The 25,096-nt window shown below is 42.3% G+C and overlaps 1 protein-coding gene across 1 annotated transcript in view; it reads left to right on the plus strand.

The window, feature by feature from the left end:
• Positions 1 to 25,096, plus strand: part of Slob (Slowpoke binding protein) — a 635,348-nt gene that overhangs the window by 266,528 nt on the left and 343,724 nt on the right. The window contains exon 2 of the mRNA XM_067147746.2: positions 5,748 to 5,823. Coding sequence (XP_067003847.2) covers positions 5,767 to 5,823 — 57 coding nt within the window. The 5' untranslated portion in view covers positions 5,748 to 5,766. The remainder of the gene's footprint in view (positions 1 to 5,747; positions 5,824 to 25,096) is intronic.

The raw sequence follows: 25,096 nt of genomic DNA on the forward strand, positions 1-25,096 counted from the left end.
GGTGGGTTAATGGGAAGAACTGAAGAGCCACTATACTCTATTCGATAGATCAGAGCATAAGGAGGTATCATCTACGATGGGCTTTATGGGTCTTCAGTCACAGCTCTACGTCAGTGGTCAGTGAAACAATTTGTAACTGAGAAGCAGGAAGAATTCGCACAACTTCGGACCAGAAACTGTACCGTAAAATAAATATTAAAATCGTCTCCGTTCTGTATCCACTTTGTTCAGCTTTATCGTACTTCACGTTATCGCCACATGCTTTCAGAGAAAATGTTCAAGTTAACATGCTGTACTGAACGTGTGAATAGAAGCATGTAACTTTGCATAAATTCATGAAAGAAACATGTAATCCTCCATTGAGAATTCCCGTGCGAAGAACGGGTACAAGTGCTGGTGTAGTTACAAGGTCTTAAATGAAACCTTGCATTGACTCACATTAGCGCTCTTAATGGTGCTTAAGTAAAACAATTCATTGACTCACATTAGCGCTCTTAATGGTGCTTAAGTAAAACAATTCATTGACTCACATTAGCGCTCTTAATGGTGCTTAAGTAAAACAATTCATTGACTCACATTAGCGCTCTTAATGGTGCTTAAGTAAAACAATTCATTGACTCTCATTAGCGCTCGTAGTGGTAGAAAAATTAAAACTATTAATCCAATCGACCGTACAACGATGATTAAGAGAAGAATTGTACATTTTTGGAATAAATAAAGAATATATTTTCATACTTTATTATATTTACCTAAAATTCTTAGCTCATATCCTTAGAATATTTTTAAAAATGAGTTGCTTGCCTGACGGGATACAACTGTGAATTTTTCCGTGGTTTCCTATTTTCACACCAATTAAATGCTAGGAAATATAACTTGATTAAGGACACGGCTGCTACATTCTCACTTCTCACAAACCATTAGCAAGAAAAACCGTGGAACCGGCAAGGTTCTTCGGCGTTCATGCTGCAAGTACCTTCATTACGGCAAATGTGATATATTTTATAATTGAGTCGTTTAGTTAAAAAGCAGCTACATCCCTTTTTAAAATAAATTTTGGTGTTGTTTGGTTTGTTCCCTCCAAATAGTCCTCTACAATCCAGTAAGTGCAGAAGAGTGCATATGCAGGTACATCATGCTGTTGCAAGCAGGTGCAGTTGGGTTAGTTTGAAAACCAGCAAAGTTAGTATATCACGCGCAAAGCCAGACACATCGGTAAGAAGGCACTGCTCTTCGCCTTTTCCCGTCCATTGTAAGCTGTTCACTCTGATCAGCTGGTGATGACCGCGCATCTGCTCAGTGGCACTTTCTATTTAATCCCGGCAAAATATTTTTCTTTAAAAGAAACAGTGGGCCCTCTGTGGTGTAGTGGTTAGTGTGATTAGCTGCCATCCTCGGAAGCCCGGGTTCGATTCCCGACTCTGCCACAAAATTTGAAATGTGGTACGAGGGCTGAAACAGGGTCCATTCAACCTCGGGAGGTCAATGAATAGAGAGGGTTTCGAATGCCATCTCAACCATCCTCGAAGTGGTTTTCCGTGTTTTCCCACTTCTCCTCCAGGTCAATGCCGGGATAGTACTTAACTTAAGGCCACGGCCGCTTCATTCCATCTTCCTTGTCTATCCCATCCAATCTACCCATTCCCCACAAGGACCTATTCAGCATAGCAGATGAGGCCACCTGTACGAGGTACTGGTCCTCCTCCCAACTGTATTCCCAGTTCCAAAGTCTCAAGCTCAAGCTCCTTGTGGCGCTGAGCCCGAAGGAAAAAACAATCCTGGAGGGTAAACGGTTTAAGAAAGACAGAAAGAGAGAAAGAGTGGAAATGTTCCTGTTAAGGGAGAAGTCCATGACAGGGTTAATTTAGGATGCTACAGGACTGTCTGCAAATGGAACAAGACAGTCAAGGACGTGCTACCGCCTACTATGATACAAACAGGTGTTAAGGTGTCTCCGCTGAAAGTCCGTCCTGTTTCAACATTACTGAAAAAAAAAAAAAAAACACTTTGGTCCTGATTGGTTGTCACTGGAGGCCTTGTACCATAAGAATATAGTCCGGATAACTCATATAGAAACTGCTAAAGATGCGTGTGAAGTTACTGATTTGGTTGTGTAGGCTAGTGAATTGCCAAGAAATGGGAACAAACGTTTCATTTCCATGTTTAAATCTTTTAGCTCGACTGTTCTGCAACTTATATTTTACCATACTATCCACATGTTCAAGTTTCATTCATATTTTGACAATGGTATTAAGACGTATTTATATTGATTCAAAACGAGGATTATCCGTGCATCTCGCTTTTAAACCAGATACATACAAGATAAAATCCCAATTATTTACGAAACAATAAACTAATATTCGTTTATATCTGAGGTATGTGTGTACTTATCTCGTGCAAAAACTCTTGCCATAGTTTCAAAGTTTACTTCTTTAGAGTGAGAGTGTTCATATAAACTAAGACCAAATGCATGGTGTTTATACTCTGGGCTATGGCAGCTGTCTCAGCCGAACGTATGTCGCGCACGGCCGCCCTGCTGAGCGTGTATACAATCTTATATGAAGTCTTATCTTATAAATGATGCTGGAAGTATCGTCCCTCCTGGATTATACAGACATTATCTCTGGTAACCACATTCTGGCTGACGCGAATGAGCTCTGTCACTGTAATATTCCTGGTTTCATTCGTAATGTTTTCTTTCAATTTCTCCAATGTGTGAGGAATTTTTCGATACAATTTTTCCTTTCAGTCTACCCCACATGTAAAATTCACACACTGTTGGATCTGGAGAACGAGGCGCAAATAGATCATCACTGATCACTCACTCTGCAAACACTTCCGAGATTGTAAGAAGGGAACCTGCTTCTGTTGAGCAGGGGCTGAATCTTGTTGAAACCACCCACGCGATTTTTCTTTATCTATTAACTGATGGAAGAACGGGGATCAAATGTCATCTTGGTACCGCTTGGCATTAGCTATCGTCTCACCGGGCGAGTTGGCCGTGCGCGTAGAAGCGCGCGGCTGTGAGCTTGCATCCGGGAGATAGTGGGTTCGAATCCCACTGTCGGCAGCCCTGAAGATGGTTTTCCGTGGTTTCCCATTTTCACACCAGGCAAATGCTGGGGCTGTACCTTAATTAAGGCCACGGCCGCTTCCTTCCAACTCCTAGGCCTCTCCTATCCCATCGTCGCCATAAGATCTATCTGTGTCAGTGCGACGTAAAGCCCCTAGCAAAAAAAAAAGCTATCGTCTCGAAAAAAGTAGACCCAATTATTCGTCTTGCACTAAGAGCACACCAAACAACTATCTTCCTTTCATAGTGAGGGACTTCATAAACACCATTAGGATTTTCTGCACACCAATAGCGAGAGTTATGACTGTTCACACGATCATTAAGATGAAACCAGAGCTTTTAATTACGAAAATACGGTGTTGCAATGATAACTGTCTCACCACGTTAACAGCTGAGATTCAGACTGGCGACTGCGGATTGCCAGTTCGAACACGTGCAGGTTGCTTGCAAGGTCAAGGACTACTGTATGAGCGCGCTGTACTTCAGCTTAAGTATCGGAGAGTGAAAACGCCGCTTGGACAGTCTTAATTTATATGAGAGACCTTGTATGTGTTCCGAAATTTTAGTATTTGTGACTTATACGCTTTTGGATCGAAACGTCTCAATTATACTGTTATGTTGTACAGTGTTAAATGTCTGGCTTCTTGGCTGAATGATCGGTGTCGAGGCCTTCAATTCAGAGGGTCCCGGGTTCGTCTAGTTAATTCATTTGACCTTGTGTCCGGCTCCATGGCTAAATGCTTAGTGTGCTGGCCTTTGGCCACAGGGGTCCCGGGTTCGATTCCCGACAGGGTCGAGAATTTTAACCATAATTGATTAATTTCGCTGGCACGGGGGCTGGATGTATGTGTCGTCTTCATCATCATTTCGTCCTCATCACGACGCGCAGGTCGCCTACGGGTGACAGATCAAAAGACCTGCATCCGACGAGCCGAACTTGTCCTCGGACACTCCCGGCACTAAAAGCCATACACCATTTCATTTCATTTCATTTCATCTGACCTTGTGGCGCAGTTTGCACTTACAACCCCACCTAGGGGTGGGAAAGCTAGTAGAGAAGACGTCATTCTACATATATAAAAGCGTCCTCTATTCAACCGGTAGGAAGTGAATTTGATTCCCCGTCAGAGAGTGTGGGGAGATATACGGGCCTCGGCCTACACTAAAATAACGGGTACTAGTTTAATTTCTGGGAGTAAAGATGGCCGGGCATATAGCTAACCGGCTTGAAAAAGCGTTTACCTTTCTCTCTTCCCAGACAATTTATTAATACTGATGGCTAGGTGGATTAGGTACCTCTAAGTGATCACTGCTTGTGTTTAAGATTGTGAAAAGTTAGAAATTTGAACCGGTCATCAGCGTTCAGCAGTGATTTAATTAACACTCCAGATCTATATTAGTTCACTTATTGGCATATGAAGGAATCGTTGCAGTGAATCTTTTCCAGTCGCTTAAGTGCGGCCAGTATCCAGTATTCGGGAGATAGTAGGTTCGAACCCCACTGTCGGCAGCCCTGAAGATGGTTTTCCGTGGTTTCCCATTTCCACACCAGGCAAATGCTGTACTTTAATTAAGACCACGGCCGCTTCCTTCCCACTCCTAGACCTTCCCTGTCCCATCGTCGCCATGAGACCTCTCTGTGTCGGTGCGGCGTACAGCAACTAGCATCTTTTCCAATTCGTAGTTCTGAAATTATCTTAATACACGTTTTCAATTGTCGCCAATGAAGATATCCCTCATGAAGGCAAATCTTACTCTATCATATTACTTGTAAGAAATGATGGAAAATGGTAAACTTTCCATTACAAAACACGAATCGTAAGAGTCCATTACATGCCACTTGCCTATGACCTAAGTGTGATGTATTCGTTCCGAAGATCTCGCTGCTGAGGTGATAGCATTTGAGAATGTTTGAATGCGACACAACTCCACATCGTTGGCTTCCGAAACATTGAAAATTAACCACGAGAAAATTTCTGGCATCTCAAATCTGTAGTAACTGAATGGGCTTCAAACGAAAGGGATTCTTTTTCTCTTCCGGGCGAGTTGGCCGTGTGGTTAGGAGCGCGCAGCTGTGAACTCACATCCGGGCGATAGTGGGTTCGAATCCCACTGTCGGTAGCCCTAAAGATGGTTTTCCGTGGTTTCCTATTTTCACACCAGGCAAATGCTGGGGCTGTACCTTAATTAAGGCCACGGCCACTTCTTTCCCATTCCTAGGCCTTTTCTGTTCTATCGTCGCCATAAGACCTATCTGTGTCGGTGCGACGTAAAGCAAAATAGCTTAGAAATATTCTTCTCCTTTTTATTATATTCTTTTTCTTTTAGGCCTTCTGAGGACCACGGAGTTCGTACCTTCTCGTCACTTGGCCCTTCTGTTTCCTCCTCTTCCAGCATTTATTCATTTTCTGGCTGTGAGGTAGCTTTCTTTCCTTCGTCCACACAAGTCTGCTGGTCCCTGTGTTCTTCCTACTCGTAAGTGACCTTGAAAAATTTCCCCGCTGAGTGGCTTGCCGAAATTGTGGGCGGTCATGTATGGACTCATGCGGCATCCCCAGTTGTTCCAGATCCGACTTCATCGAAGAGATCCACTTATTATTATTATTATTATTATTTCCCAAGAATGATCAGTTGTCCTTTTATATCTAGTTGACCAAAACTCCTCTATATGTTGCAGGTGATCCGCTGTTCAAGGTATGAAGGCGGCTAAACCTGACCACACAACAGCAGGGTCCACCGTTCATTACTACTGGGTAAGTACACAGACAGAACAATATCTTTATCTATCTATATCAATAGCTATATCAATAGAATGTAACATAATTTCATTCAAACATGTTAAATATATCAATGTATCTTCATGATGATAATAATAATAATAATAATAATAATAATAATAATAATAATAATAATAATAATAATAATAATAATAATAATAATAATAATAATAATAATAATAATAATAATAATTCGTACTTTCTAGTTATAGTGTCCCGCATGTACTAATGATGAATGGGATGCCTAATCGCTGGTTTACAAAGGAGCGCTAATGAAAATGAAAATCCACAGCCTGTTTCCAGTTATTCGACCAAGTCAGGAATGGAATGAATGAAGCTCCCATCTAGCGGCGAGGATAGGAATTGTGCTGACTGCCGAAGCCTATCGCACTCCTCTGGGGTAATGATTAATGAACGACAGATGAAATGAAATGATATTGGAGAGTGTTTCTGGAATGAAATATGACAGGGAAAACCAGAGTACCCGGAGAAAAACCTGTCCCGCCACCGCTCTGTCCAGACAAATCTCACATGAATTGACTGGGTTTTGAACGACGGAACCCAGCGGTTAGAGGCCGGCGCACTACCGCCTGAGCCACGGAGGCTCTACAAAGGAGCACTACAACGTGCTATGTTTCGAGCGTGACACAAATAGCAGTCATTTTACTACACACTTCTGTAACAGAGTGTATTTGTAAATATGCCAAAGATGCAGAAAATAAATCACTCGTTAATGTATACACGTACAGATCACTATACGAGAATGTTGCTCTTATATGACATGTGCTTTGAGCAATTCATTACAACTTATTTGCAACTCGTGGCGAAATACGTGTATAGAAGGCAGGTGGCTATTTGGAAACTCCTGCATATTACTCTACGAGCTTCGGCTGCGTTCTGACTAGATTCTTCATAGATTAAAATTATGTCTGTGTATTCGTCATTGCTGAACACATCAGTCATTGTCGATATGTTGGCAGCAACTATAGTGCTCCTGTACTAAATACCAGCCTACTGCTATGCTGCATTCGACGGGTAGCGCTGAGGATCATGCGGCGAGCGGCCGTTCGGTTGTTATGCCGTAATATTCTGACGTAACCTAACTTCAGGCGGTAATAACCCTGTGAAAATCCGTTATTAGGCGCCCCATTCATCATTAGTGTATGCGGGGCACCTGTAAGTAGAAATTACGGGTCTGGTGGGCCACCTGGTATATATGAGGACTTTCTACTTTCAATAAGGACATTTTAAAATTAAGAAATTGAATTCAAGACATCTGAGTATTTTGACAATGGAGGATGACTTAAAACTAATTTTGTGCAAATTCAATGAGCTTACCTAGCGTTGCTCTAGATATGTCGAAACGTCTGCTCACGTCATAGAAGTCTGTTCAATCAGCGAAATTATAAGCAGAGTTAGATCAACAATTGCTAATGCCTTGAAGAAAGAGGGTACACAGCATTTGAGGAGGCACATGATCTCTCCAGTAACATTAAGTTAGTAATAGGTGAATTGATATTAAACAGAACTGTACCATCAGATTTGAGACCCATGAGAGCTAACCTGAAGAAGTAGATTACCGGGCGAGTTGGCCGTGCGCGTAGAGGCGCGCGGCTGTGGGCTTGCATCCGGGAGATAGTAGGTTCGAATCCCACTATCGGCAGCCCTGAAGATGGTTTTCCGTGGTTTCCCATTTTCACACCAGGCAAATGCTGGGGCTGTACCTTAATTAAGGCCACGGCCGCTTCCTTCCAACTCCTAGGCCTTTCCTATCCCATCGTCGCCATAAGACCTATCTGTGTCGGTGCGACGTAAAGCCCCTAGCAAAAAAAAAAAAGAAGTAGATTCCTGTTTATTAATTTATTTATTTAGCGTAGGCTTTCTGGATATATTCTGAGAAAAATAATTACATTCATAACTACAGTATATTAGAAACAAACATCTAGTTCTTGGATGTATCTGGTGGAATTCGGGGTTTTCATTAGGAATTCCTCATACTCTCCTCCGTAAGCTCTATTTCTGCCTTCTTCCCTAATATGTTGGTTGGTCTGCCGTGGTGAGCCGCAGTCACATGCGGGTGAGGATTTCGCTCCCCACTTGAAGAGTGAGTCTCCACATCTTCCATGCACTGTTCTCAACCGATTGAGTGTTGTCCATACCTTGCGAGGTAGATCAAACCCAGGGACCGTCTCAGAGATACACGGTAACAGCTAACGTGTTTATGGAGAATTATGAAGCCATTCTCTTCTCCAAGAATCAATGATGTTGAATCTAGTGGGATTCTTTCCAAGTGCGAGAGGAGGATATCTTAGAAGTCTGTTGATTATTAGGTCAGGAATATCAGAATGCGATGGTAGTCGAGGATTTGCTATGATCTTATTTTATTCCTTAATGAATGATTTTTTTCGAAGATATGGTGGTGGTATGTGACTGAAGACAGACAGCCAGATGGTGCGTGTAGACCTAATTGACCCTGAAATAATAAGCGTAGTATTAAGTTGGACGTCAATTTTTTGTTTTACATAGACACTTTTCAACCATACTGATGCACAATATTCCGCCGCAGGCTCAATTAATAAGTCCGCAGAGTTGTTGCAGATGATCCCCACGTCGTTCCACAAATATTTTGAGTGATATTATTTCTTGTTCTCAGTTTGGCGGCAGTTTTTGTAAGGAGTGTTTTTTTTTTTGCTATTGGCTTTACGTCGCACCGACACAGATAGGTCTTATGGCGACGATGGGACAGGAAAAGGCTAGGGCTTGGAAGGAAGCGGCCGTGGCCTTAATTAAGGTACAGCCCAAGCATTTGCCTGGTGTGAAAATGGGAAACCACGGAAAACCATCTTCAGGGCTGCCGACAGTGGGGTTCGAACCCACTGGATACTGGCCGCACTTAAGCGACTGCAGCTATCGAGCTCGGTGGAGTGATTTTATAAGACAGGGTAGAGTTAGAAAAGAGACTCAAATATGAACCATCCATGGAATGCTTATTCTATTCTATTTGGTGATTGGTAGCAAAAGGACCATTTTACTTTTCGTAAGAAACTGTTTGTAAATGTTTTCACAAACATTGTAAATGGGGCTCTATTGAAATATTAAGACACCAGTCTTTGTGTGTACTGCAATACTATCACTCATTCTACACGTTATCAAAATTTGCCCAAACTTCAGTGTAACCTACGAACGTTAAATTTAATGTATTGATAATTATCTTCTAATGTAACGGTACTTTTCACCTCCGTGACAAGCTTCATTTGTTATGGGAAGAATTAAAAATAAAAGTAATCACTTTGGATTCCAGTTTGAATCCTTGCGAGTGAAAATCTAGTGCGCTATCACTCACACCTCAGAGGCCATGCGTAAAAGGGGCCTTTACATAAGATGTGGTAGTCTGCTACATGTTTAAAACGCCTTATCTACATACGAATTTATTTCAACGTTGTAAATAAATCCTGATAAACAGAATAAGGAATTTGGTGATTCTTAACATGTAATGTTGTTCTCTGACGTTCGTAAAAATACCTTGGAGGCTTCATGATCAAGTGCGATTAGCTCTGTCACAGGATATAAAAATTAAGGTAGGATAAGAGAGAGAAAATCCACTTAGGATAGCTGCTAAAATACTAGGGAAACCACCGAGTTTCAACTTACTGTTTAAATATAAAATACTTTTAATTAATTTTCATTGGAATTTTAACAAGTATAATATTTATTAAATTTAGGGCAGCTACCGACCGATGGATTCTATTTATTCAAATAACTTTTAAGTTATACCGATGATTTTGTACTATTTGGAGCGAATCTATCAAAATCGCAGTTGACATTTCTTGTAGAACAGTATCAGGGATTCGAAACCTTTTGAAAATATTCACAGAGAAATTTGTGATTGTTCAGTGCGCACCAAACAACATACCAATAATTTCCCAGTTATTAATTGTATACTTGTGTCCCAAGTCACGAAAGCAAGGCTCATAATGCCTTTTCTTTTCTGTACCAACCTCTTTGGACTGCTTTTCATCTCACTCAAATCTGAGTGTTGGATCGATTATGACGTCATTGTTAGATTTCCTATCAATTACTACAATGTAATGTAACGTGAGGATTATATCGATGGTGTACAGGTCAATTCCAGTAACCCTTCTTAAGTTTGAGGTTATGTGTGAATCAAGTAGTGACGCACATTCTGGTAAATTGGCGTAACCCTCAACACCTTCCTTCAATGCTAGAACCAGAAGAAAGTTGATGGCGTAACCCCATACATGATAAGGTCAGGCAAGCCACTTTGCCTAACACACAGTTAACAGTAGGTTTTACCAGTCTACTGGCGTAGCCACTATACTTGCGGCAGCTAAACCTCTCGATATCACAAGCCTACACAAGCCAGCTGGCGTAACACAGTGTCTGTCTTTGTTTTGATAGGTGTGCCTGATTTAGATGTTACTAAAATTAACAACGTAATTGAGTAATAGTATTTTTGTCATCCTGTATACAAATACTTACTAGTATACGATGTTAATTCAGTTTCGTTGTGAATTTGAGAGTTACTTCTGTGAGGGTAATTTTGCTGCTTTTGCCAGAGGCTTTACGTCGCACCGACACAGATAGGTCTTATGGCGACGATGGGATAGGAAAGGCCTAGGAGTTGGAAGGAAGCGGCCGTGGCCTTAATTAAGGTACAGCTCCAGCATTTGCCTGGTGTGAAAATGGGAAACCACGGAAAACCATTTTCAGGGCTGCCGATAGTGGGATTCGAACCTACTATCTCCCGGATGCAAGCTCACAGCCGCGCGCCTCTACGCGCACGGCCAACTCGCCCGGTTGAGGATAATTTATTTAAATAAATCAGGATAGAAAATTTGTGTTTTATAATAGTTTTCTTACTATTAATGATCATTCCTTCACATAATAAATCTTCACCGTTGTTGTTATTATTTATTCCAATGAGTGTGAACCAAAATATACATTGTTGTAACCAACACTGAAGTTGTATTAATCCCAGTCAAATGGCGTAATTCTCAAATTTTACGTTAAATAATTAATTTCAAGAAACTGTATGACCCCACACCACATATTACAATAGAGTGAAATCTTGGATAGATTATAGAATTCAAATAAACAATTAAGACAGATCAATGCCTGTAGTGAGGTGGAAAACTGTTGTTTGTCTTTTCTGAAAAATTTACTTTTTGTGGCTCACCCCAGTTGAGCTGTACACCATCGATATTATGTTGTTGCTGGATATAAATTATATAGTTTGTTTTTCAATAATTTCAATAAATTTGTTCATAAGTGTACATGTTGAAAATGACCTATTATACTTAAGGAGTTGTTTTAGAAATAAGAGAAGTAATTAGATATGACGTGGCAACGCGGCATGTACGGAAATTTGGCGTTATGAAAATCAGCCTATCACAAGCTGTTTCTGGTTAGACGTAAGGGATAAATTTGATATTTTGACATATTAAGGTAAGTCGAGGACTCCTCTAAGTATTACAACAATAAATTTAGTATGATGATGCAAGTTCTCCCCGTGGAGCCTCGTGATTTGTACGCTCCGTTACGCACACTCAGTACATTTCTAAGTTCCGCTACGAGTGGACGCGCTGACCGATTTGAAATATTCTGGTTTTTATTCGTAAATAGACAGGCTTACAAATATAATTGACATCATAGCGAAAATAAATAAGTGACTGTAAAGGTAGGAAGTTTGCAGCGGAATTTCGAATAATCGGCTCCTAGTGAAAATGAAAATCGACAGCCTATTTGCAGTCATTCGACCGGGTCAGGAATGGAATGAATCTAGCGGCGAGGATAGGAAGCCTGTCGCACTCCTGTGGGGCAGTGATTACTGAATGGCTGACATATGTAATGATGTTGGAGAGTGTTGCTGGAATCGAAGACGAGTGGTAAAATCGGAGTACCTGGAGAAGAACTTGTCCCACTTCCGCATTGTCCAGTGCAAGTATCACATGGAGTGACCGGGATTTGACCAACGGAACCCAACGGTGAGAGGCCGGCGTACTGTCGCGGATAATTTTATACTAAGTTATGCGGAGTCTAAAATGTAAATATTTCTTTATTTGCTTCACGTCGACTTGTGACTGTAAGTTGCAATCCACGCCGTCTCTACCTTCTTCTTATTCTTTTTCTCCTCTACGATGAGGCCTACTAGGGATCACATGCCAATTTCCATTCATCCTTCCTTGTTTCCTCTTTCGTTCTTTCCAGTTACATTGCACTATACTTTATTCTTCTCTCCTTAGGCCACTTTGGACCTGGTTTTGTTTTCATTCTTCATTGGAATCCTTCCATTCTTAAAACCTTATACCAGGGCCTCTCAGGGTGCATGCGCCTGGTGCATGCACTGTGCACGGTGCAAAACACGACTTCGCTTGGTTGACCAGAGTGCAAATCCCCACTTCTCGATTTGGAACAATAGCGCTGACTCTCTCTTTCCCCACGCCTGTCTCGCTCGCTCCGCCTGTCTCCCTCTTCCTCACTTGCTCCGTAGCGCTACAAATCCGGGCCGAGTTGAGCCGAGCTTATCCGAGTAGTCCAGAGACGAAGCGTTAGTCCGAGCCGAGCCGAGCAGGACCGATACACTGTGGACAGGAGCTCTGCACCGCTGCTTGCACGCGTGAGATGTTGGGCGTTTGAGAGACCCTGACTTTAAAAAAATCTCCCTTAACAGAGTTTCCACTTATTTTATATCTCTCTTGACCTATTTTATCCAGCTTATTGTTGATTTTTTCTCCCAAAGGTACTTGAATATCTTATTTGTCAATCTCTCATCACCCATTCTATAGATATGTCCGAATAAATAGCAATCTTTTTACTTTTTGTTTCTGTTATATTTTTATATTCTGGTATATTTTCTTATTACTTAATTTTCATTGTTCTGTTTTCTTTCGACGCAAGATTTGTATCATGATTATTCTTTCTGGTACTTCAAGTTAATATAAACTATAGTTCAAAACTAGACATTTACTTGAGTAACGATACGTCTATCATTGAAAAGAGAATCTTACGTCCAACAAAAAGGTACCATTCCGGTAGACTTAGGAAAGCTAGAACAGGAGTTACAAGGTGTAAGAAATTTTTTAATTACCGAATATACTGTACTGAAGCATAATATGCTCGGGCTTTAAATTCGCAGTAAGCCATTCATTTCGCTAGACAACCGGTTAGTTTTCTAGACATTTTACTGATATTTTTATTATTCATTTCTCGTTTTCGTTTTATTTTCTGTTTAAGGACGACACACTCCTCCAGTTCCCGTGCCAGTAGAAATAACGAATTGAAGTTAAAATCCCCGACCCGGCCGGGAATAGAACCCGGGTGTCTCTAGACCAAACCATTTAGCCATGGAGTCAGACGTAGTTTTACTTGACTATTAATATCGTAATCGTAACTATAGGACCTCCTGTTCCGTGTGGAATTCGAACCATATGGACGTGTCTTTTAGTTTCAAAAATTCCACTCAGGATTAATACAGTTCTCACCTTGATAAGAAGCTTATGTCAATGTGATTCGGCTACAATCAAGGAATATATAAATTGGATTTTTATTTGTATTTATATGTGTCAGCCGCCCTTTCTTAAAGCCTAAATCCATTTAAATTTTATTTGGGAATGTTTGGGTACAAGATTGGCGTTATAATATCGTTACTGAATTTGAATATTGCTAATAACCAGGGCCCAGATTTTGATGACCTATTAAATGCCAAAAAATTGACTATAGGAAATCCTCAAAAATGACTTAAAATTAGCAAAATATTACCCAGAATTACAAAGGAAAATATTTTACCCAAATCAGTAAATTTGTACTACTACTACTACTACTACTACTACTACTACTACTACTACTAATACTGGGCTGAGTATCTCGTACGGTAGAGCGCTGGCCTTCTGACCCCAACTTGGCAGGTTCGATCCTGGCTCAGTCCGGTGATATTGGAAGGTGTTCAAATAAGTCAGCCTCGTGTCGGTAGATTTATTGGCACGTTAAATAACTCCTTCAAAACAAAATTTAGGTTCTTCGGTGTCTATGAAAACCATAAAATCAGATAATGGGATTTAAAATCAATAACATTACTACTACTACTACTACTACTACTACTACTACTACTACTACTACTACTAAGTCTGGGAGGTTGTTCGCTAGGATGGGATGATAGCACTGCTTAAGTTGGTCTATCAGAAATAAATTGTGGTATTTTCCCTGTTTTGCGGAGCATCTGGACAAGGAGATATCTATTGCGGTCCTGCCCCGTGTGACGTCACCGCGCCGGAGCCTCGCTACCCGTTGCACATCCAACCAATCGGGGGTAAGGTCGGATCGCAATGGCCAGACCCTGCTACAGTGACCGTCATTGGCCGCTATGTCGCTGGAAGCCACGAGGGGTACAGAAACGAAGAGGATCGCAGTCAGAGGGCCTTTCATATCTGGAGGTTTTTACGGGGTTCGAGTGACCGATGTATCTCGAAGGGTCGGCCAGTTGTATACAGTATAGGTCAATTGCGGCCTGCAAGGTTGGTTTGGTTAGTAAGGAACTCAGCTGAAACTCAGCCACTGAGCGAAGGAGAGCAAAGAGTGCCACAGCCAAGGGTCCTGTTGGTATTGCGAGTTTAGTCTGAGCTCAGCCAGTGAGCGACGTATAGGAAAGAGTGCTACAGTCACGGGTTCAATTCGAGTAGTTGGAGTCGAGCCCAGTGTACCAGTCTGTTGGAGTGTCCATCTGTAGAATTAAGGACTCGTTCCGCTGCCAGTCGTAGTGGGTGGTGTGTCTTGGACCAACTGCTTTGGGAGAACGTAGCGTGTCATGGTGCAGCGAGGAAGAGAACACCGGATACCGGCATGCGTCTGTGTACAGAGTTCTATCGGAGTGTGTGGACAGCGGATACCAACCTGAACTGCGTGACTCACGTGTGCAGGCTGTAAACTGTGCACTGTGACAGCGGCAACGAAGTAACTGTGTGAGACTGCAGTGCTAGTGACCGAAGTTTGAGTGAATAAGTGTGAGTGAAGCGTGAGAATAAGAGAGAGGTCGCGAACTGTGTAATTGTGTGTAATGCACTATGAGCGTAAGTTGTGATCTCGGCCTGCCTGTAAGTGATTGTGTACAGGCTAGTAGTTAGTTAATACATTTCAGAAGTAGGACGCTACCAGTTTCTAAATGTATTTTTCTACCCAGCCAACTCTTGACAGCATAAATAAATAAATAAATAAATAAATAAATAAATAAATAAATAAATAAATAAATAAATAAATAAATAAATAAATAAATAAATAAAGTCATTATAGACTATTATGATTTCAGCTGTCTGTATGTAAGTCTCTATAGGTAAAATAGTTCATTCTACAAGCAAAAGAAGAGCAAAGTCATCTCCGTACAGGCCATGAAGGCACTTGGAGGGGTGGATGGTAAAGGCTTCCACTATCCGTAATCTCGGCACTTGGTGGGGTAGAGTGGTTAGCTCTACGCCCGGCCGCCTTTGCTCCCAGGAATTAACCTAGTACTCATTTTTGGTGTAGGTTGAGTGAACCTCAGGGCCATGTGCATCTCCGTAAGTGGAAATCTCGTTTCTTAAATTTTACGACTTCCTGACGGGGAATCGAACCCACGTCCTTCTGGGCGAACCGAGCACGCCTTAACCGCCTCGGCCAGGCAACCCCTAGGTAATTCTTCAGTTCTCTTTATTAAATCTAGCTCCTTGGCCTCGCTCAGTTTAACAATACTTACTTTTGAATCACTAAGTCACTTCAGCTTCTCCTACCCCCCATTACCGATTCCCTCATCCTCCTAGGTAACCTGTCGTGGTGTGAGTTCCTGTAATCATATTCTGTTCATTGAACCATGGGTAACGGCTGTTGTTGTTGTTGAGTCATCAGTCCATAGACTGGTTTGATGCAGCTCTCCATGCCACCCTATCCTGTGCTAACCTTTTCATTTCTACGTAACTATCGCATCCTACATCTGCTCTAATCTGTTTGTCATATTCATACCTTGGTCTACCCCTACCGTTCTTGCCACCTACACTTCCTTCAAAAACCAACTGAACAAGTCCTGGGTGTCTTAAGATGTGTCCTATCATTCTATCTCTTCTTCTCGTCAAATGTAGCCAAATCGATCTCCTCTCACCAATTCGATTCAGTATCTCTTCATTCGTGATTCGATCTATCCATCTCACCTTCAGCATTCTTCTGTAACACCACATTTCAAAAGCTTCTATTCTCTTTCTTTCTGAGCTAGTTATCGTCCATGTTTCACTTCCATACAATGCCACGCTCCACACAAAAGTCATCAAAAACATCTTCCTAATTCCGATATCAATGTTTGAAGTGAGCAAATTTCTTTTCTTAAGAAAATTCTTCCTGGCTTGTGCTAGTCTGCATTTTATGTCCTCCTTACTTCTGCCATCGTTGGTTATTTTACTACCCAAGTAACAATATTCATCTACTTCCTTTAAGACTTCGTTTCCTAATCTAATATTTCCTACATCACCTGCCTTCGTTCGACTGCACTCCATTACTTTTGTTTTGGACTTATTTATTTTCATCTTGTACTCCTTACCTAAAACTTCATCCATACCATTCAGCAACTTCTCGAGATCTTCTGCAGTCTCAGATAAAATAACAATATCATCGGCAAATCTCAAGGTTTTGATTTCCTCTCCTTGGACTGTGATTCCCTTTCCAAATTTCTCTTTGATTTCCTTTACAGCCTGTTCTATGTAAACATTGAAAAGGAGAGGGGACAAATTGCAGCCTTGCCTCACTCCTTTCTGGATTGCTGCTTCTTTTTCAAAGCCCTCGATTCTTATCACTGCAGACTGATTTTTATACAGGTTGTAGATAATTCTTCGTTCTCGGTATCTGATCCCTATCATCTTCATAATCATAAATAGCCTGGTCCAATCAACATTATCGAATGCCTTTTCTAGATCTACGAATGCCATGTACGTGGGCTTGTCCTTCTTGATTCGATCCTCTAAGATCAGACGTAAAGTCAGGATTGCTTCACGTGTTCCTACATTTCTTCTGAAGCCAAATTGATCTTCCCCCAACTCAGCTTCAACTTGTTTTTCCATTCTTCTGTAAATAATACGTGTTAAAATTTTGCAGGCATGAGATACTAAACTAATAGTGCGGTAGTTTTCACACCTGTCAGCACCGGCTTTCTTGGGAATAGGTATAACAACATTCTGCCGAAAATCGGATGGGACTTCTCCTGTCTCATACATCTTGCACACTAAATGAAATAACCTTACCATGCTGGTTTCTCCTAAGGCAGTCAGTAATTCAGAGGGAATATCATCAATTCCAGGTGCCTTGTTCCTATTTAGGTCACTCACAGCTCTGTCAAACTCTGACCTCAAAATTGGGTCTCCCATTTCATCAGCATCAACAGCCTCTTCATGTTCCAGAACCAAATTATCTACATCGTTACCTTGATACAACTGTTGGATATGCTCCTGCCATCTTTCTGCTTTGTCTTCTTTCCCTAGAAGTGGCTTTCCATCTGAGCTCTTAATATTCATGCACCTAGATTTCCTTTCTCCAAAGGTTTCCTTGATTTTCCTGTATGCAGCATCTACCTTTCCCAGGACCATACAGCCTTCGACATCCTTGCACTTCTCCTTCAGCCATTCTTCCTTAGCTATCTTGCACTTTCTATCCACTTCATTCTTTAATCGCCTGTATTCTTTTCTGCCCTCTTCATTTCTAGCATTCTTGTATTTTCGTCGTTCATCAATCAGGTCTAGTATCTCCTGAGTTATCCACTGATTCTTAGTTGATCTTTTCTTCCTTCCTAACATTTCTTCAGCAGCCCTACTGACTTCATTTTTCATGACTCTCCACTCTTCCTCTACTGTGTTTCCTCCGGCCTTTTCATTTAGTCCTTGTGCAACATGTTCCTTGAAACAATCCATCACACTCTTTTCTTTCAACTTGTCTAGATCCCATCTTTTTGCATTCTTTCCTTTCTTTAATTTCTTCAACTTCAGATGGCATTTCATGACCAACAAGTTGTGGTCAGAGTCCACGTCTGCTCCTGGGAAAGTTTTGCAATCCAACACCTGGTTTCTGAATCTCTGCCTAATCATAATGAAGTCTATTTGATACCTTCCAGTGTCTCCAGGTCTCGTCCATGTATACAGCCGTCGTTTGTGGTGTTTGAACCAAGTATTGGCGAGGACTAAATTATGGTCAGTGCAGAATTCAACCAGCCGACTTCCTCTTTCGTTCCTTTGTCCCAATCCAAATTCTCCTACTGTGCTACCTTCTCTTCCTTGGCCTACCACTGCGTTCCAGTCTCCCATCACAATTAGATTCTCGTCACCTTTGACATATTGTATTAAATCTTCTATCTCCTCATATATTCTTTCAATTTCTTCATCATCCGCTGAACTAGTAGGCATATAGACCTGCACTATTGTGGTGGGCATTGGTTTGATGTCTATCTTGGCGACAATAATTCTTTCACTATGCTGGTCGTGGTCGTAGTAGCTTATCCGCTGCCCTATTTTCTTATTCATTATTAAACCAACTCCTGCATTACCCCTGTTTGATTTCGTGTTGATAATTCGGTAGTCGCCTGACCAAAAATCCTGTTCTTCCTGCCAACGTACTTCACTTATACCAACTACATCTAACTTTAGCCTATCCATCTCCCTTTTCAGATTCTCTAACCTAGCACAACGATTCAAACTTCCAACATTCCACGCTCCGACTCGCAGAATGTCAGTATCCATCTTTCTGATGATCGCCCCCTCTCGTGTAGTCCCCACCCGGAGATCCGAATGGGGGACTAGTTTACCTCCGGAATATTTTACCCAGGAGGAAGCCATCATCAGTACATCATTCATACAGAGAGAGCTGCATGTCCTCGGGAGGTGGTTACGGCTGTAGTTTCCCGTTGCTTTCAGCCGTGTAGCAGTATCAACACAGCTAAGCCATGTTGAGTATTATTACAAGGCCGTATCAGTCAATCATCTAGACTGCCGCCCTTGCAACTACCGAAAGGCTGCTACCCCCCTTTCGATGAACCATTCGTTAGTCTGGTCTCTCAACAGATACCCATCCGATATGGTTGCACCTGCGGCTCGGCTATCTGCATCATTGGGACACGCAAGCCTCCCCACCGCGGCAAGGTCACATGGTTCGCAGAGGAGGGGGTAACGGCTATGTTACCTAAACATGGCCCTGTGAGTCGGGATACGAGTTTAAACGGAGTAGAAGTGGCCATCTCGGGCATATTCTGGGTCATATCCCTCCTTGTGCTCAGGCGGCTAGCTCTACCCAAGCCAACTCTTCTTCCTGGCTTTTTCCGATTTCTTGGAGTCAACATTTTGTAAGGTTTTGGCCCTTCCTGATGTCAACCCTATGCGGAAGTATATATTAATTATTGAATGCGTTTGTGATGGCAGAGCCAACGACCGTAGCCGTGTTGAAACACCGGATCCCGTGAGATCTCCGAAGTTACGCAACATTGGGCGTAGTCAAGATTTGAATGGGTTGCCACACGCTGTTGGTGGAGGTAAGGGAATGGAGGAGCGGAAAGGAACTGGTCACCCTACCGCACGTAAACTCCGGCTCATGCACGCCTCTGCGGAGGTTCGGACCTGCCTTCGGGCAGATACACACCCCTTTGTGATGGTACACCCAGTCCCCGAGAAACGAATCAGCCATACGCAGCTAAAATCGCCACGAAAGCCGAGAATAATACCCGGACTCTCTGAACTGAAAGCCATTCTACAGCTAACACTGTCCAAACCACCAGGGGCCTTAAACCGTTAGAGTAATAATTCTCACTGAAACTATGTGTGAGGCCAATGCCCTGATTTAAATATCCTTGTTTATCACTTATAATGCTTTTACTAGTAAGGAAACAGGTAAAATTATTTACAATTTCAGGAACGTTTCTTACCACACGGTGCCATTTCTACTTTATATTCATAGTGAGAAGAACAGTGTGTGATATTTGTTTATGAGTAAGATGTGCGAACAGTAGTGTGTTTTCAGACTACACAGAGTTATATTTAATATTTAAGAAGTGGCTGGTGCGCTGCGAGTCTAATATGCAGTTACATCCCGTTGATATAGTCAACTTGTGGTACTTACAGCAGAGCGCTTCTGTGTGCTCATGTGAATTTCGGAAAGTGCTGTGCTGTTATAGAGTTGTAAGAGGGATGAGAATGTGGGAGTGACTCGCGTGAAAGAGCACACCGTTTCATCGAAACCTGGACCTTCACGGCCATGTCAGTAACCCACAAATAAGCCGGCGGTTCACTGATCTGTCAGCCTGAACCAGATTTCTCTTTTGTAAGAAGGAGATCAGTAGAAGGGGGTGGAGGGGCGGGGAAGTTCATGACCTATAAATCACTGAAAATGATCAAGAAAATTTATAATTATGAGAAAATAATATAAAATAAGCAAGAAATGACTTTGAAACATTGGAATAAATTGAATTCTGGTGACTATGTAACAATGGTTTTACAAGTTATATTACCTGTTTTAGTCACTGCACAACTCTTTATTTTACACTGACTGACAGAGCAAATGCAACACCAAGAAGGAGTGGTCAGAACTTTATGCCAATTGCAGGGTAGATTGACGTCACTGAGGTATGCTCATGATGTGAAATGCGCCGCTGTGCTGCGCACGTAGCGAACGATAAATGGGACACGGCGTTGGCGAATGGCCCACTTCGTACCGTGATTTCTCAGCCGACAGTCATTGTAGAACGTGTTGTCGTGTGCCACAGGACACGTGTATAGCTAAGAATGCCAGGCCGCCGTCAACGGAGGCATTTCCAGCAGACAGACGACTTTACGAGGGGTATGGTGATCGGGCTGAGAAGGGCAGGTTGGTCGCTTCGTCAAATCGCAGCCGATACCCATAGGGATGTGTCCACGGTGCAGCGCCTGTGGCGAAGATGGTTGGCGCAGGGACATGTGGCACGTGCGAGGGGTCCAGGCGCAGCCCGAGTGACGCCAGCACGCGAGGATCGGCGCATCCGCCGCCAAGCGGTGGCAGCCCCGCACGCCACGTCAACCGCCATTCTTCAGCATGTGCAAGACACCCTGGCTGTTCCAATATCGACCAGAACAATTTCCCGTCGATTGGTTGAAGGAGGCCTGCACTCCCGGCGTCCGCTCAGAAGACTACCATTGACTCCACAGCATAGACGTGCACGCCTGGCATGGTGCCGGGCTAGAGCGACTTGGATGAGGGAATGGCGGAACGTCGTGTTCTCCGATGAGTTACGCTTCTGTTCTGTCAGTGATAGTCACCGCAGACGAGTGTGGCGTCGGCGTGGAGAAAGGTCAAATCCGGCAGTAACTGTGGAGCGCCCTACCGCTAGACAACGCGGCATCATGGTTTGGGGCGCTATTGCGTATGATTCCACGTCACCTCTAGTGCGTATTCAAGGCACGTTAAATGCCCACCGCTACGTGCAGCATGTGCTGCGGCCGGTGGCACTCCCGTACCTTCAGGGGCTGCCCAATGCTCTGTTTCAGCAGGATAATGCCCCCCCACACACTGCTCGCATCTCCCAACAGGCTCTACGAGGTGTACAGATGCTTCCGTGGCCAGCGTACTCTCCGGATCTCTCACCAATCGAACACGTGTGGGATCTCATTGGACGCCGTTTGCAAACTCTGCCCCAGCCTCGTACGGACGACCAACTGTGGCAAATGGTTGACAGAGAATGGAGAACCATCCCTCAGGACACCATCCGCACTCTTATTGACTCTGTACCTCGACGTGTTTCTGCGTGCATCGCCGCTCGCGGTGGTCCTACATCCTACTGAGTCGATGCCGTGCGCATTGTGTAACCTGCATATCGGTTTGAAATAAACATCAATTATTCGTCCGTGCCGTCTCTGTTTTTTCCCCAGCTTTTATCCCTTTCGAACCACTCCTTCTTGGTGTTGCATTTGCTCTGTCAGTCAGTGTACATAAATAATTATCCCCTAATTTATTTGGAAGTGTATATAAATATGGACATAATGATTTGCTGGATATAGTGCTAGCACTTTGTTACCGAAGAACCTGGGAAAATCTGTTGTTCTTCGCTCTCGTCAAATCTTTTACCGGGAGAGTTCGGCATGCGGTTAGGGGCGCGCAGCTGTGAGCTTTCATCCGGGAGATAGTGGATTCGAACCCCACGGTCAGTGGCTCTGAAGATAGTTTTCTGTGGTTTACCATTTTCACACCAGGTCAATGCTGGGGCTATACCTTAATCAAGGCCACGATTAATTTGTTCTCACTCCTAGGCTTCTCCTATTCCATCATCGCCATAAGACCTATCTGTGCGGTGCGACGTAAAGCAAATAATAAAAAGAAAGTTACAGCTTTCAGACGAGTTACTCATTTAATGCGCTGTTGTACAACAACCCTCCTTTCCGCACTCACTTTAACACTGAAAAATTAAAAAAGAAAAACTGTTGTTTCTAATCCCTTCTCTTTTCCGTTTGTTCTTGTCCGTGAGGTACGCGGAGGTGAATAACCGGCTGCAGGGGAGGTATAGTGAAATGTGTAAAACTAAGAAATTTTGCTAGTGGCTTTACGTCACACCGCCACAGATAGGTCTTACGGCAACGATGGGATAGGAAGGCCTAGGAGTGCGAAGGAAGCGACCACGGCCTTAATTAAGGTACAGCCTCTCCTATTTGCCTGGTGTGAACATGGGAAAGCTCGGAAAGCCATTTTCAGGGCTGCCGACTGTGGGATTAGAACCCACTATCTCCCGGATGCAAGCTCACATCAAACTAAGAAATTGGAAGTAATTAGAACTCTAACGGCATTCAGGAGAGAGGGTGATCCCGAGGGTCGTGAACAGTACTGTAAACTATGAAAGGAATATTATTAGTAGAACATAAGAGGATATGGCAACAGGAGCAGACGAATTCAATAAACACAGATTGTAAAAATAATCATAGTGATAAGGTATGGAATAGAATTAACATATTAAGGAGAGGTGATAGAGGTTATGTTAATGTTAAAATTGCAAATGAAGTTTGGGTTGATTATTTTAACAAATTGTTAGGAGGTCATGGTACTTCGATAAACAATAGAACGTGTATGGATATCTCGAGGGGTCTGGAGATACGTATCCCCTTCTTAGATGAAGAAATATTAGAATGTGAGGTTTAGAAGTGATTGTTACCGTGATTTGGTGGATAAGCAGAGGTGAAAGAAGGTGCCGGGGTGAATGAGTCTAACTACAAAACCAAAGTTAATTTAAAACTGTAACAAGGTTATTATATTTCTCTCTCTCTCTTTTTAAGAACAACAAGAAACAATGCAATAGGTACAAGTAGCAAAAATTAACTCTAGGAAAGATAAGATTGGTGGTATAAACAGAACTTGGGCTTCAAGCCCACCCTTTACATTTTCTGAGCTCTCAGCTCACAAACACATATTTACCAAAGGGCAGAAAACCCCTAATACCTGGAGCACTTGCTCCCAAAAATTGCAATATCAGCCTCCCAAAGTCACTTTTACACACTGGAAAAGAGCTAACACGCTCTCAGATTTTCACGCCTATTCAAGGCAATATCAGACTTTACAATTTATTGCCATCAAGGCACGACTTACAACAATGACACGGGGGTATCTTGTACCCAATCTACTGGGCCTTAGCAGGAAAAGAACAGGTTAAGTAAATGACCCGGAATACCAAAAAGAATGGAGGCGTGTACTTGCACTCCTAAATACACATTTCAAAACTTAAAAGGCACTAGGCCGATGAAACAGGGGCTATTACCAAACTATGGAGGTGACTCATATAAGGAAGAAATTTAAAACATTAAGGAAAAGAAGAAAATCAGTTACCAAAACGTAGTCACCTCAAGCCAAAATGAATGAGAGCTCGAGAGGGTAAATCACTCTCTATCCCCGAATTACAGTTACAGATTTAAGTAAGATTTTACATAAGCCTGCAGAAAATTACATAGTTAGGAAATGAGGTTACATTGTAAAAGGTTTCGGACCTTTACCGCGGGTTAAACTGCTGAGCTAGCAAGAAATAAAGGTTAAATGGCCATTACCTTATTGAAGACCTGCTCCCGGATGAAAGAGGTGCTTCCACAGACTTAGATGTTGATCGAGTGTCCAAGAGACGTGAAAATCCGCAGTTTATAAACCCTCGGGGAAAGTTCGAGATCTTTCATGAATAATAAAGCCACACCCTCTCACTTTTATTGGTTAGTTTAAAGTTACACACCAAAACGAAGAAGAAGCCAGTGATTGGTTAGAAATTAATTACAGAAATTCTCGATTGGCTAAATTCAAAACTGGCGGAAAGAAAGATAAATATTGCCAACTAACAACTGAATGAACGAAATTTAGTAAAGAACAAACTTGTGAATACAAAAATTCTTCAAATAAAGTCCCTTCATTTCGCACCAGGGTGCATGATCATAGTTTTTTCGGCAGTGACATCTATGAGAGAATGTCCAAACTTCTTGATAAATAGTAAACAAAAACAAGTCGAAATTCACACAGTGACATCTTCAGAGGAAAAATTCAGGTTGGTCCAGTTTCATGTTCACTGTTTATCCTGTAGAGGAGTACTTTAAGGCGGAAGATTTAAACGCGTGGCGTAGAGGTGTACCACACGGTACAGTATTAAAAGCCAGATGTAGGAAAGCGGGGTGTCTAAGTGGTATAAAAATGAGTTTTGGAAAGAAACAGTCAAAAGTCAACTAATACTGGAAATATTAATAAAATTGTTCAATAAGGTATTTGATTCTTTAGAATTTCCTCAGTCGTGGCAGATAGGTATAATATGTCCAATTTACAAAAAGTGTAGGGGAGATATAATCAAAGCAACTACAGAATCATAACACTCCTGGAGTACCTAAGTAAATTATACACAGGAATTTTGGCAAATAAACTGATGAAATGGGCGGAAGAATTTTTCACCCTCTCTAGATATCAGAGTGGTTTCAGGAAAGGTAGAAGAACAGTAGATAACATTAAGATTGTAAAAAAACAGTAAGTTAATAGATAAATATAGTAAACGTAAAGCAGGAAAAGCATATACAACGGCTACAGATTTTGAAAAGGCCTTTGGCATAATCAGCAAGGCCACATTGGTCAAGAAATTACGCCTATTAGGGGTGTCTAAAAAGATGATACAAGCGATTGAAGTGATCTGTGGAGGGGTGCAATGCACAGTAGTATTAAGGTAGGTGATGGGGTAGTACGTGGTCAAATAGCATCTAAATTGGTACTT

Source organism: Anabrus simplex, chromosome 1 (assembly GCF_040414725.1).
Source record: "Anabrus simplex isolate iqAnaSimp1 chromosome 1, ASM4041472v1, whole genome shotgun sequence".
Taxonomy (NCBI): Eukaryota; Metazoa; Arthropoda; class Insecta; order Orthoptera; family Tettigoniidae; genus Anabrus; species Anabrus simplex.